The 13,185-nt window shown below is 49.0% G+C and overlaps 2 protein-coding genes across 3 annotated transcripts in view; both read left to right on the forward strand.

Moving 5' to 3' along the window:
* Positions 1 to 2,711: 2,711 nt before the first annotated feature.
* LOC105187037 (probable methylmalonate-semialdehyde dehydrogenase [acylating], mitochondrial) lies at positions 2,712 to 8,617 on the forward strand. Of its 2 annotated transcripts, XM_011147608.3 has the most exons (8): positions 2,712 to 2,906; positions 4,918 to 4,990; positions 5,488 to 5,687; positions 5,861 to 5,939; positions 6,294 to 6,661; positions 6,922 to 7,350; positions 7,681 to 7,959; positions 8,077 to 8,617. In XM_011147608.3, the coding sequence occupies exons 1-8, from the start codon at positions 2,874 to 2,876 to the stop codon at positions 8,176 to 8,178; spliced, it is 1,563 nt and encodes a 520-aa protein (XP_011145910.1). In that variant the 5' UTR covers positions 2,712 to 2,873; the 3' UTR covers positions 8,179 to 8,617. The 2 variants fall into 2 exon arrangements, with proteins under 2 accessions (XP_011145910.1, XP_025159071.1); XM_025303286.1 differs by lacking the exons at positions 7,681 to 7,959; positions 8,077 to 8,617 and adding an exon at positions 7,438 to 7,600.
* Positions 8,618 to 9,589: 972 nt separating this feature from the next.
* LOC105187038 (uncharacterized protein F26C11.3) overlaps positions 9,590 to 13,185 on the forward strand; it is a 12,108-nt gene continuing 8,512 nt past the window's right edge. The window contains exons 1-2 of the mRNA XM_025303247.1: positions 9,590 to 9,762; positions 12,382 to 12,858. Coding sequence (XP_025159032.1) covers positions 12,393 to 12,858 — 466 coding nt within the window. The 5' untranslated portion in view covers positions 9,590 to 9,762; positions 12,382 to 12,392. The remainder of the gene's footprint in view (positions 9,763 to 12,381; positions 12,859 to 13,185) is intronic.

The following is a 13,185-nucleotide window of genomic DNA, read 5'->3' on the forward strand; positions in this document are numbered from 1 at the left end:
CCGTGCGCCGTGCGCGTTATGTCACAGAGGTCACGGGCCGATCCCCCCATTTAGCGGAAACATATTTTCGCTTGCTTTCCACCTTTTTATTATTCCACTGACAGCTGCGTTCAAAGGTTGAACGGTGACACACACGTCGAGCGGAGCGTGCATGCGAAATCCGCCGAGCAGGAAGCGCGAGCGGTTTTAACTTTGTGCACGATTATCTCGCATTCGTGATCTAGCAAGTCGCGACAATGAGCCGCATTTATCGGCGGCCCGCGATGTGTAATTGATTGCGCGAGCGGCCGCTCGTGCATAAGGCAAGCTGTCCGATGACAGGAGAAAAACCTGCTGTAGATCCTGCCCCGAAGATATCGCGAAGATACAATTAGTACCACCGCGAAAGGACAGTCGAAGTCGAGTGTTTCTGCGTAGTTGGACGAGCGGCCCTCGTCCACCACCACCTTCTTCCTTCTTCTTCTTCTTCTTCTTCTTCTTCTTCTTCTTCTTCGTCGTCGTCGTCGTCGTAAAACGTAATAAAGAAACTCCCGAGAAAATTTGACACACGAAATGTGGACACATGCGGACGACGCATGCGCGCGACGGCGACGAACGAAGAATCGCGAAGAACGAATGAAATCCGAAGAAGAAAATGTAGAGAAAGAGAGAAGAATCGAAGAAGAATCGAAATTGGTCTTCGGTCGAGGCCCAAATTGAAGATCGGCTCCAGAGCGGGCGGCGTTCCATTTCACCGCACTAGGCGAGATAGGGCGAGATAGTTCTCTGGATGGCGGTTATTTGTTGGCGCAAACGCTCACAGTGGCGCCTCACAGCCGCACAGGAGAAACTTTTAAATTAGCCCGTGTTGATTGTGGAGTGTCGAAGAGTCACAGTCTCACAATCAGAGTGTCGCCGAGATCCGTCTGTATGGAGAAAGCTGACGCTTAGCCGGACCTTTGCGCCGTCGTCGGCGTTCGATAAGATTTCTGGTAACGTTCCTCGATTATCGGCTGTAATTGCCGCACCAATCGGAGGCACATATTGCGTTTCCCAGTGCCCCGGGTTTCCAGTGCTTTCCCCGCCCGCGCGCGTCAGCTACGCGTCAGCGTCAGCGTAAATAAATCTGGGGGTCGGGCTCGCGCGCTGGACGCGCCTCGGCGGACAGTCGGACATGGCATAACGGTAGTAGAACTTCATTGATTCCAATCGTCCGCCAATCGAGTTTCATATAATCACGTGATACGCATGAGCGGCAATCATCGACGGCTCTTGCCTTCGATATTCCACGCGCGTTCCATATTGCCGTCCCGTCCCGTCCCGTCCCGCCCCGCCGCGGAACTTGCGAGCGAGCGAGCGAGCGAGCGAAGCGAGCGCCGCACTTCTGCGATATTTACTTTCGGCATCGATCACACGAGCATCGCAAAAAAGCTCGTAAAGTGTTGATCCCAACGAGATGAGTATTGTTTGTTACCTTGATACGATAGATCGTACATTTTTTTTAATTATAAAATTTTTTACCCGCTTGCGTTGTAAATTATGTCGTTGAGCGCGAGCGCTTATTACGTAAATACGAATTTTGTGAATCTCCCAGTGTGATCTGAAGGCGACGAATCTTAAGACGTTTCGTCGACGCTTCTTCGCTTCTTCTTGACTTGAGTAAAGCGACTTTTATCGCTGTCGCTGGTAAATAGACCGGAGACTTACTTATAAATTGTTGCGTTGTCTCTCTAGTTTTACGATAGCTCAAGCGTATATATTTGCATATGCAAATCTTTGTGATTATCGGGCAACAATTACGCTGCAATTTTCATAATAATATGTAGTCGTTTGCCTTGTCGTACAAGTGCATGAGATATCGCTAATATTAGATCCGTTGCGCACGCGCGCAGTATTGCAATACATTTATAAAAAAGTGCTCGTGCCTAAAAGTTTAACGCGCAAACGCGTTAAAACGTAACGCAGCAGACTCGCACTTATTTATTATATGATGAATGACAAAATCGACGCCGGTCAGCTATTTGATGCAACATTGTGGTGACATCTCATGAATCGAATAAAATTCTCACGTACTCACTCGTACCGTCGAAGCTAACAAGTTGCCAACAGTTGGTGGTCGCCAAGCCAAAGGCACCGTTTATATCGATTTAAGATCTTGCTTAGACACCTTTACGTCTAAACAAGCGCCACAGCGGATCAATTCGACTCTCTTCTCTTCTCTTCTCTTCTCTTCTCTTCTCTTCTCTTCTCTTCTCTTCTCATCGTTTCAATTCGACAGAACCAACCAGAAAATGATCATTGATCGTTAATGAAAATTTCGCGAAAAACGAAAGTCGCGTTGTCGCGTTGCGCTGTGACGAGAATAAAGTTCGCAAATCGATTTCATGTTAATCACAATCGGTCAATATTCCTCTCTGCGTGTAAAATTCGACGAGTGTAACGAGTAAAACGAAGAGAAAGACGGACTCGCGTCTCGTCGTCGCGTCCGTCGAATGAAATCGAGCAGATGGGAGGCAATTTCGACTGAATTCGCACGGCAATTGTTCGAGCCCAGCTCCTCTCCTCGATCGGCTCCGATCGAAGGCAGATTTGTTTAAGGCCGACGACGAGATCACCGTCGGTCATCTCTCGCTTTCTTAGCAGCGAAGCCCCGTCGCTCGCGTCGGCGCAACATTGTGGCGACATCTTGAGCACCGAAAACTCCGGGGAACAAATCCCGCTTTACATTCCTGAGGAGATATCGATCGCACGCGAGGCATTGTGTAAATAACCGCGTACTATCTTGCCGGAAAACATCGTGCGCTACGTCAAATAGACGCAAGGCCATTTTCTGCGACACACGTTTTTCGTTCAGTTCTACACAAGCGGCTCCGCCGAGCGTATTAATCGGAAGCATGTCGCTCCTCGCGAGAATCGCCAAGTGTGAGGTACGACGTCGCCATCCGGTGCGCTCCAATAGTACGTCGTTTCGCTCACCGTCATTTCGCCGTCGCTCCTCGAGAATCGTTCCTGCGCCACAGCTGCAGCTCTGCTCTGCAGGCAGTGCATTCTTTTAAATGCATTAACGCAGGGTATAGGACCATCTAGTGGGCGTCCGACGAACTGTGCAAAATTTCGTCCGCGCAGCGCCAGAATTGCGCTTTTTTGCTACGCACGATTTTGCTACACGTGTCACGTGATTTCTTTCTCCTTTTCCGACGCACGCATTCGGAATTCTTCTGAGGCTCTTCTGAAGCGACTTAACCGCGATGTTAACCGCGAAAGTGTCGTGTAATCTTTATTATTGTCGATCGACGTGGAAATTCGGAGGAATTTGCAAACTTACACCTACCATTTACTTTGCCACTTGTTTCGTGTCGATAGCTTTGATTAATTAATATTAATTGTAACTAACCAACCGAACAACCAATGTGCTCTTGTGTGTCCTTGAACAAATTACCAATTTTTTTATCATGTTTTGTACCTATAACAGCTATTACCGTGATACAACGTGATCATATTGGCACATGTCGCGCGTGACGGTGTTTAAAAAAGAGTCGAGCTTTAGATTGAAAATTATAATAAAAGTACTATAAAATTTCGCTCGTGGAACGACAAGTATTCTTTAATATAGCTTTGAAATTTAATTAAACATGCATTTAATTCAGTATTTTCTTGCAGAAATCCTCCTGTGTATGTGTGTGTGTGTGTATGCGCGCGCGTGCGTGCGTGCGTGTGTGTGTGTGTGTGTGTGTGTGTGTGTGCGTGTGCGTGCGTGTGCGCGCGCGCGCGGTGCAGTTAAAATCACCTTTCACAAATGTTATCTGAATAAGATAACGACCTCATCGAAAACTTGCGACCATATGTAATAACTAACGCATACGTAATCCAATACCCTGGAAAAACATGTTTGCGTTGCTAATAATACCACTGATACATTTCATTTGCGAATGTGGCAGAACCGCGTCCTTAAAAGTTAATATGAGAAAGTCGCGGTATCATTCGAGGTTGATAACTGCGATCTTTTCTTTCTTTTTTTTCTCTTTTTTCAGAAATCACGCGTTGTATATGTGTTATTTTTTACATGTATAAACTTCAAGTGTAATAAATCATCGATGTGTGTGTTTGTGTGCCAAATAAAAAAAAATATATAAAAAGTAAACAGAACTAAAAACAATTTTTAAAAGTATTTTAGCTTTTATTCGTTATTTCGAGTATACTCGGAATGCGTCGATAAATTTACGAATATATATACTTTTGCGGGAAATATATTTTTTTTCAAAAAATTTTGCCACGTACATTTGCACAAAAGGCACATATTCGACATCTTCAGTCGTTAATGGTGAATTCATTACCGCTCACTGAACACTGTGTCTCGCATTCTTCAAGTGGCAATCGCGTTTTTGACCTGATTGACCCTCGGAGACAATCGTAAGACAGTCGTAAGACAGAGAGGAAGTTATTACCAATCTGTGCTCATAAAGGCGTTATAACTTCATGTAACGCGAAAGCTAAACAATCGTTTATCCGGCGCCGATTGAATTATCTACTCTCGCTGATCCAAAACTGAAGACTTGCGCAAATATTTGTTTGCTATTTAAAAACATGCAGATATTTTTATGTAACGAAACTTCATTGATTTATCGATGCGATCGTATTCGAATCGCACGAATCTTACGAGAACGTTCGTGGACACTGATATTTTTAGTTTAAACAGAATAAAATTAAACGATCAATTCAGCCAATTAATGAAAGAGGAAAGAGTATAATAAATATTTATCAGCCTGATAAATTTTTATATATTTGTCAGATCGTTGTTGAGCTTTGAAAATTATTTTAAATCACATTGTTGATTTTTCTTATGATTTCCGTATCCGTTTCGCACGCTAATACAGATTATCGTTAAAAAGTATCGTGCGATGTGATAATTGTATAAATTAATTAATATTACAATTTCAGGTACGTTTCATCAGCCGGTCCTACAGCAATGCCGCCCCAACGGTTAAAATGTACATCGATGGACAATTCGTGGGTAATTGTTGCAATGTCAAGCTTGTGAAATTCAAATCAAATTTTATTTCACGAACTTCCATGTTTTCTTTGATCTAAATGATCAGTGTGCAATGTTAAACATGAATTTGCAACTTGTAATTTCAACTCCATTCTCTCTCTCTCTCTCTCTCTCTCTCTCTCTCTCTCTCTCCCTCCCTCTCTCTCCCTCCCTCTCTCTCCCTCCCTCTCTCTCCCTCCCTCTCTCTCCTCCCTCTCTCTCTCCTCTCTCTCTCTCTCTCTCTCTCTCTCCCTCCCTCTCTCTCTCTCTCCTCCCTCCTCTCTCTCTCTCTCTCTCTCTCTCTCTCTCTCCCCCTCCCTCTCTCTCCCTCCCTCTCTCTCTCTCTCTCTCTCTCTCTCTCTCTCTCTCTCTCTCTCTCTCTCTCTCTCTCTTGCTACGTAAAAGCAATTTCATATTATTCCAATGACATAATCTACATACAAATTATGTAGCTTTGTACATCGAAGCATTTGTTGTAGAATCAAAGGCCACGGAATTTACGGATGTCCATGACCCTGCGACGAATCAGCTGTTGTGTCGAACTCCAAAATGTACGCAGGACGAGATGGAGAGTGCCGTGCGGAGTGCACGAAAAGCGTACGAAAAGTGGCGGAACACCAGCGTACTCACGAGGCAAAGTTTGATGCTCAAATATCAAGCACTGATCCGAGAACACTCAGTCAGTATTCGCTTTAAAGATATTACAAACCCCCAAAAGGACAGGATAATGAAATAAACGCAGTATCGTATCAAACTGCCGGAAAACTGCCGACCGTGAATCTTTTTCCTTCCAAAGAAGGAATATTTTTGTCTTAAATCACATGTACACTAAAGACATTTGTTGATCCTCAGGAAGAAATTGCGAGGAACATTGTGAGGGAAAATGGGAAAACCATGGCTGACGCGGAAGGAGATGTGCTTCGAGGTCTTCGTACGTACATCTTCCTCTTAATTGATTGGATAACTCAATATTTAGTATCTTTTTCTATATTTTTTTTTTAATTTCTCGTAGACCGGCTAAAGTTGACGGACAAGGCAAAGAAGTATAATTATTCCAACGTCAATTTTATAAAAAAAGAAAAAAAGCATATATACTTTAATTAAAATAACACGTTGCTCGCGAATATAATTAGAATGTATGATCGGTGGTAAGTAACATTGGCAATATTTCGAGTCGATGCCCAGACCATTTCGGGAGAATGGATAGATTTCGGGAGAATCGACGATGAGATGTGCGAAAATGTCGACAACTCTCGATTAACAGCTGATTCTTGTGCACCCGCAGAGGTCGTCGATGCGTGCGCGTCGATCCCGATGCTGCAGATGGGCGAGTCCACGACCAACATCGCCACGGACATGGACATCGTCTCGCACAAAGTTCCCCTCGGTATTACCGCATCCATTTGTCCCTTCAATTTCCCCGCCATGATACCGCTGTGGTCGTTCCCGATGTCGGTGGCGTGCGGGAACGCCGCTATCCTGAAGCCGTCGGAACGTGTACCAGGTGCGTCCATGATCCTCGCTGATCTCTTCACGAAGGCCGGCGCCCCAGCTGGCCTTCTAAGCGTTATACACGGCCAACGTGAAACTGTGAACTTCATTTGCGAGCACCCCGACATCAAGGCTGTTTCGTTTGTCGGTTCCGACCAGGCGGTAAGCTAAGACGAGAACGAAGTGAGATCGGAGATCTCGAGTCGTCGAGTCGCAAAAGCGCGTCTTCTCTCTCGATCTCGAGAGAGAGAGAGAGGGAGAGAGAGAGAGAGAGAGAGAGAGAGAGAGAGAGAGAGAGAGAGAAGAGAAACGAGAGAATCCTCCGCTTTCACACATTTATTTTGCTCTCATTTTGTGAAGTAACAAAGTGCAAATCTCACGCGATTACGGAACGCGATTGAGAAACTGTGCGAAATTTGCAGGGCCGATACATCTACAGGCAGAGCAGCGCGCACGGCAAGAGGGTGCAGTGCAACATGGGTGCTAAAAACCACTGCATCGTACTGCCGGACGCGAACAAGAACAAGACATTGTCGCAGATCACCGGCGCGGCTTTCGGCGCCGCTGGGCAACGATGCATGGCGCTCTCGGTGGCGATCTTCGTGGGTAGGTCGAAGGAGTGGATACCCGAGTTGGTGCAGGCGGCCAAGAGGTTGAGGGTAAACGCCGGTCACGTGCCGGGCACTGATCTCGGACCTGTCATATCGCCGCAGGCGAAGCAGAGAATCTGCGAGCTGATCGACAGCGGCGTTAAAGACGGCGCGAAGCTGCCTCTCGACGGAAGAGGCGTCGTCGTGTCCGGTTATGAGAACGGAAACTTCGTCGGACCGTCGTTGTTGACCGACGTGAAGGTAAAGCAGGAGGATCTGTCCCCCGATCGAACGATTCAGTCTCGTCTTTTGTTTTTGAAAGAATCTCGATATAACGTGGGTTCGCAGGAGTCCCCCTCTCCCCCCTTCCGCCCCCCGCCGCCGGAAGCACAGATCTCGGGGAAAATCTCTGACATCGACTGACATCTGACTCGTGCCGACATCGACTGATCCTTGAGTTTAGCAAATCTTTTTCCCCTTTTTCTCTTTCTAACCCTCCGTATCTCATTTTACACATTTGAAAATGTAATTCCGGGGGAGAAGAATGAACTGTTTATATATACGTATTACAGATTATTTTACACGTTGCAGCCCGCGATGAGGTGTTACACGGAAGAGATATTCGGGCCGGTCCTGTCGTGCATGTTCGTTGACACGACGGAGGAGGCCATCGACATCGTTAATAAAAACCCGTACGGAAATGGCACGGCAGTCTTCACAACGAACGGCGCGACAGCCCGAGCATTCGTCAACAGAATCGAAGCGGGCCAAGTTGGCATCAACGTTCCCATCCCGGTGCCCTTGCCGATGTTCAGCTTCACCGGCAACAAGGGTTCCTTCCTCGGCGACAATCACTTTTACGGGAAATACGTAAGTGCACCCACCACACTTACACACATATAATATATAAAGCTCGCTTACGTCGCGTTCGCAACGTTCTTAACGAGCGATAATCAGTCGAGTCGTCTCATTTCGACGTCATTTCAGGGAGTGAACTTCCACACGCAAACGAAGACGATAACTCAACTGTGGAGATCCGACGACGCTACCGACATCGCGTCCTCGACGGCGATGCCGACCATGCAATAAGGCTATTGCGAAGGTACTTTTGCGACAAGTGAAAAATATGTTAAACATTTCCGAATCTTCTCAGACGGAGACGCCGCGCCGTGCGAAGCACGTGCGAAGCCGTGCCGTGTGCACGGCTGAATTCCGTTGTGCACGTGTCTCGCGGCAATATTACAATCGCAATGTCTTCCACACTGTGTCTCACGTTACGTACAAATCTGTTCCTACAGCAGACTGTAGACTGCAGGCTCGAGAATATTGTGTGTTATGGTCTGAATAAGCCAAGTATATATATATATATATATATTTTTATAGCATAATAAAGTATTAAAGTCCTCGTCGGGGAAGTATTCCCGATCGTCTGTGTTCGGGAACACTGTTTATACTTTGATGATAAAACTTTGCTGGCCGCTACTTATTATGTTACGCTCAATATGTTGCGAATAAAACAGTACATATATTTTAATTGTTATCAAAGAAACTGAACCCCTCGACCACATCGAAACTGCGCCTCGAAAATAAAACCAAACGGCTCTCTCTCTCTCTCTCTCTCTCTCTCTCTCTCTCTCCTCTCTCTCTCTCCTCTCTCTCCTCTCCTCTCTCTCTCTCTCTCTCTCTCTCTCTCTCTTCACGCTGATACTCTACCCGACCAGGGAAATGCCACTACGTACATGGTCATTGAACACTCGTCTCGTTGCATCTTGTTCACAAACGCCAGCCAATAAACTCGACGTTACGAAATGACAAGCGACGTTCAAGTTTCCGATCAACTTCTAACTCGGTACTCGTTAGTGACTCCGGCAGCGATAGAAAATTGCGCTTCGCTGTAAATTATTAAGATTCCTGGCTAACCGAAACAGCATTCTGGTGTTTTCAGTTGGAGAATTTCTCCTTTATTTCTCTTCTGGTGTTTTCTCACTTCACCGGGGAAATCCGCGAAATTCAAGAATTTTTGTCCAATGCAGCAGAGCGTTGCACAATAAGCGAACGAGGTAAACGCGCGCGCGCGCACGACCTTTCCTCTTTTCGCGATCGTAACAACCCGCGTTTGAGAATACCGCGCGCGATTGCGATTTCGTGCATGGACTATGCTAGACGGAAATGCTGAGCCTAAAAGCCGAGTCGAGGGCACGGACGAGTATCGGAAAAAGTTCACGGTCCGACACCTTCCGATTCGTCCTTGAACCCTTGACCTCTTGAACCCGCACACGGACGTCCGTGCAATTCAAACTCGACTTGCGGAAGCCCGGAACGTTATATGCGCCGACGCGCACAACCTGCTGTCGTCGTCATCGTCGTCGTCGTCTTCGTCGTCGTCGTCGTCGCCGCCGCCGCCGCCGCCGCCGCCGCCGCCGCCGCCGCCGCCGCCGCCGCCGCCGCCGCCGCCGCCGCCGCCGCCGCCGCCGCCGCCGCCGCCGCCGCCGCCGCCGCCGCCGCCGCCGCCGCCGCGGTCGTCGTCGTCAACGTCGGGCCGCATCTGCGCATTTTCCAGCTGAGTTTCCCTCACAGGCGAGGTTCTCGCCTGTTCCGGATTGTCGTGTACGCGCCGACACAGCAGACCAGCGGGGAAAACGACGGGAAAACCCTCGACACCGTACACATATCGTGAGTACGACGATTCGCCTTTTTCCGCCCACCTCCTAACGTCCTGGAAAGCCGTTCCCTCCGTCCGGCGATCGCGCGAGGGGCAGCCAACCAACCAGTTCGGCTAAATAGACGGACGCGTCGGGAATAATTTATCTGGCCTCGGAAAAGGGCTATTGATGTTTTATCGGGGTTGTTCAGGATTTTAGGACTCGGCACACCGCGACGTCGATTAGAATCCCCTGGCTCACTCGCTCGAAGCCTGTCGAGCGTCGTCGAGGCAGTTCGTTTGCTTCTTGCCGCTCGTTCGATCATTCCCTCGGTAATTTTTCGACCGAGCTGTCGTCGTCGACGCTGCTTCAGCGGGGGTGTGTGTAATTGACCGCTTTTTGCCCGTCATTTCCGGCGTGTTTTTGCATTCGCAGTGTTTGCTGATATATATTTTATCGTACATTTCATCGCATTGTCAATAGCGTCGTCGACGTTGCGATCAACGTTGCGCTTGTTTCGCGATGTTGCTTCGATTGATGAGCACATTTTACGTGTGTGTGTGTGTGTGTGTGTGTGCGTGCCTACGTGTAGAGCAATGTAAGAAAATCGCTAGTCGGCGAGCGTGTCTATTTATAAATGTATGTCCGCGTGTCGTTTCGCGAATCGTCTCTTTTCACTCTCGGCGTCGGACGAGCGAGAATGTCTCGCTCCGACGAGAGATCATGAGAGAGGTCCCTTACGCCCTTACGTTTTTCTCGCCGCTCGACGCTCGACGCAGACCGAGGCTCGTGTTTGGTCGCGGATTTCCTCCCGACCATGCATGTCGCGCGATCGTTAGGTCGCGAGCCGGGTATATTTCAGCTTCGGCCTCCCACGTCTGCGGACTTGTCGAACAACGCGGCTTTTAAATGTCTAAAGGCGCTAAGGCGCCTTTTGGCCTTTTGCAGCAAACAATTCAGAGAACTCTCCGCCTTCGCTTTGTGCCTCTAATTAAACATTGTTTCGCGATTGAAGCGTGTAAACGGCAACGTCGAGCTCACCGCAGAGTCCAATCCCGCGAGACCTTTTGACGCGCGTGTAACGAGTGTAAAGAGCATTTAATGTGCGACATTTCGAAAGTACTCGCGGGCGAAGAAAGGCACTCTGGTGCTGCATCGGCGTTTAATTTATTATTACGTTTCTGTTGCGCCGAGAGCTTTCGATGGCGCTGTCTAATGTTTACGATATATCGCGTCAAACCCCACACAGTCGCATCGCGCGCGGACAGGATACGTATCTCGTACGAATCCTCCCGTAACTTACCATTTCTACGTTCCGCCCTTTCTCACCCTCCCCTCCCCCCCCTCCCCCGTGCCATACATATTTAATGCAGTTGCTTGTCCCTTTGCGAGAAGATGTTTGCGTAGAAAAATGTCGCCTTGTAACTAATCTTAATTAAAGCTTTTAATATATTCATTAACTCCTCACCGTTTTCAGGAAGTTCCGGCCTAGCGGAGCTAATTAAATATTCTTATCTCGCGAACAGCTTTCTCGTGCAAAAGAGAGAAAATGGAAGAAAGACGGGAGAAAATAAACGAAGAAGAAAGCGGGAGGAAAGATGGTCATTTGAATATCGCCGATGATTTCCTCCGTTGGCTCGAACATTCGTGCGAACGCGCATCGACCGCTTCATCGCCTCCCCTTCTCGCTCTGGTCTAACGAGATTCTTTCTGACTTGAGCTTCAGCTTAATAATTATGTACGAGATGGAAACGCGATGCTAGGCTGGCACCGCGGCGATTCGGCGAGAGACGGAATCACCTGGAGACGCGTCACGTACTCTCTCGCGTCTCCCCCTTTCCCCTTGGCGCGTTACCGTCCGCGCGTTTCCCTTACGCGGTCGATCCTTTAGGGAAGAAGATAATTAAAGCCAGAAATATTATCCGTCGCGCAACTTCCCTCTCCAGAGATCCAGCCGGTCCCAAATAATTGCGCGATATGCGGGATAACATCGGTGCAAACACGCTCGCGCTACGCGAAGAATAGAAGAGGCTAGCGCGCGGTAATTTATTATCATTATCGCGATTATCGCGATTAGCGCGAAACTGCAATTTATTATGCGAAGGAGCGCCGCTCCCTCTCTCTAATGGGGGGGGGGGGAGGGAGGAATCAGTGCAGGACCAATCGGCACTCGGTGTTATTTATTCGACAATTCCAATGCGCCTCACCGCGAGGTTTGCCTCGCGGGCGCGTCGCGGGCAAGAATCGGGCGACATCGTGGAATGTATGAGCCACTTTTTGGTCATTGTTTCTGATGATAAAAACCTTCGATCAAGATCCATCCCCATCTCTCAGCGGGCATCGAGCAGCGGGCGGGGATGAATTCAATTAAAACCTCGTAAATCCATTGCCGTAAATTCATTGTCTCCGTCGTTATCGTTCGATAAACAAAATCAAACACCTCCGACGCTCCGAAGCCGGACGATCCGACGCGGCGCGCCGAATCCCACGCTGAAGAGTGCTCGAGAGCTCGCGGAAATAAATGCTGAGGAGACGCTGACGGCGACGTGACCGGAGGTCATATATTTCCGGCACGGTCGCGCGCGCGCGCGCGCGCGCGCGGCGGATCGCTCTTCCATCCGTCCGTCTCTAACAAGATCCGTCCCGACAGGTTGAATAATTATGTACAAAACGGTGCGGAAAGGCGACGCCAGCCTGCAGTACACGATACTGCCGCAGACGGATCAGTTCTCGTCGGGGGGATTCCCGCAGACCTCCGGCAAGACCCAGCTGCGGATCATCAAGTACGCGATAGGCGCCCTGATGGTGCTGATCACGATGTCCTGCGTGGCCACGCCGTTCCTCATGCACCAGAACGACCACAATCTCTTCGCCGGCACAACGCTGACGATGAGCCGGGTCGAGCCGGACGCGTCGAGGAACGCGTCGAGAAGCGCCCAGACGAAGGAAGCGCTCGCGAGTAACAAGAGCAGAGGCAGGATCCCGACTACGACTACGGTGTCGACGACCGAGGTCAGCAAGAGGAAAGACCTCGAGGACTCTGCGACCTCCTTTGGCGGGGTGCTCCGAGGGGAGGAAGACGAGACGGCGGCGGCGGCGGCGGCGGTCGACGACGCCACGTTAGCAGGTATATCACTTTGCTCGGATTTTCGCCCGGAGAACGTCGCCACCAGCCCACCAGCCACCAGAATAATTCGTAGAATCGAAATATTTCACAAGGCGTAAAAGCCGAAGCTTGGTGCGACGCGCTCCGGGCTAACGTGTTGTCGCTGAGGCGCCGAAGGACGATCTTCGCATCTTGCGATGCGATTCGCAACTGTATCATCGGCTGAAATTATACGGCTCCGTTCGCCCGAGGAACGTCTACGGGTGTGCTACGCCACGATCGAGTGCGAATTAAATAATTTCCTGGCTGGTAGAGCGCGGGATGAAACACGCGAATGCACGGGCTCGA

Source organism: Harpegnathos saltator, unplaced genomic scaffold (genome assembly GCF_003227715.2).
Source record: "Harpegnathos saltator strain DR-91 unplaced genomic scaffold, Hsal_v8.6 scaffold539, whole genome shotgun sequence".
Taxonomy (NCBI): domain Eukaryota; kingdom Metazoa; phylum Arthropoda; class Insecta; order Hymenoptera; family Formicidae; genus Harpegnathos; species Harpegnathos saltator.

Excerpts from the sequence above, each read along its gene's own strand:
- LOC105187037 (XM_011147608.3), top strand. The coding sequence starts at position 2,874 with ATGTCGCTCCTCGCGAGAATCGCCAAGTGTGAG. Across the intron at positions 5,688-5,860 it reads CACTGATCCGAGAACACTCA|GAAGAAATTGCGAGGAACAT; the intron begins GTCAGTATTCGC and ends GTTGATCCTCAG. Across the intron at positions 7,960-8,076 it reads ATCACTTTTACGGGAAATAC|GGAGTGAACTTCCACACGCA; the intron begins GTAAGTGCACCC and ends ACGTCATTTCAG.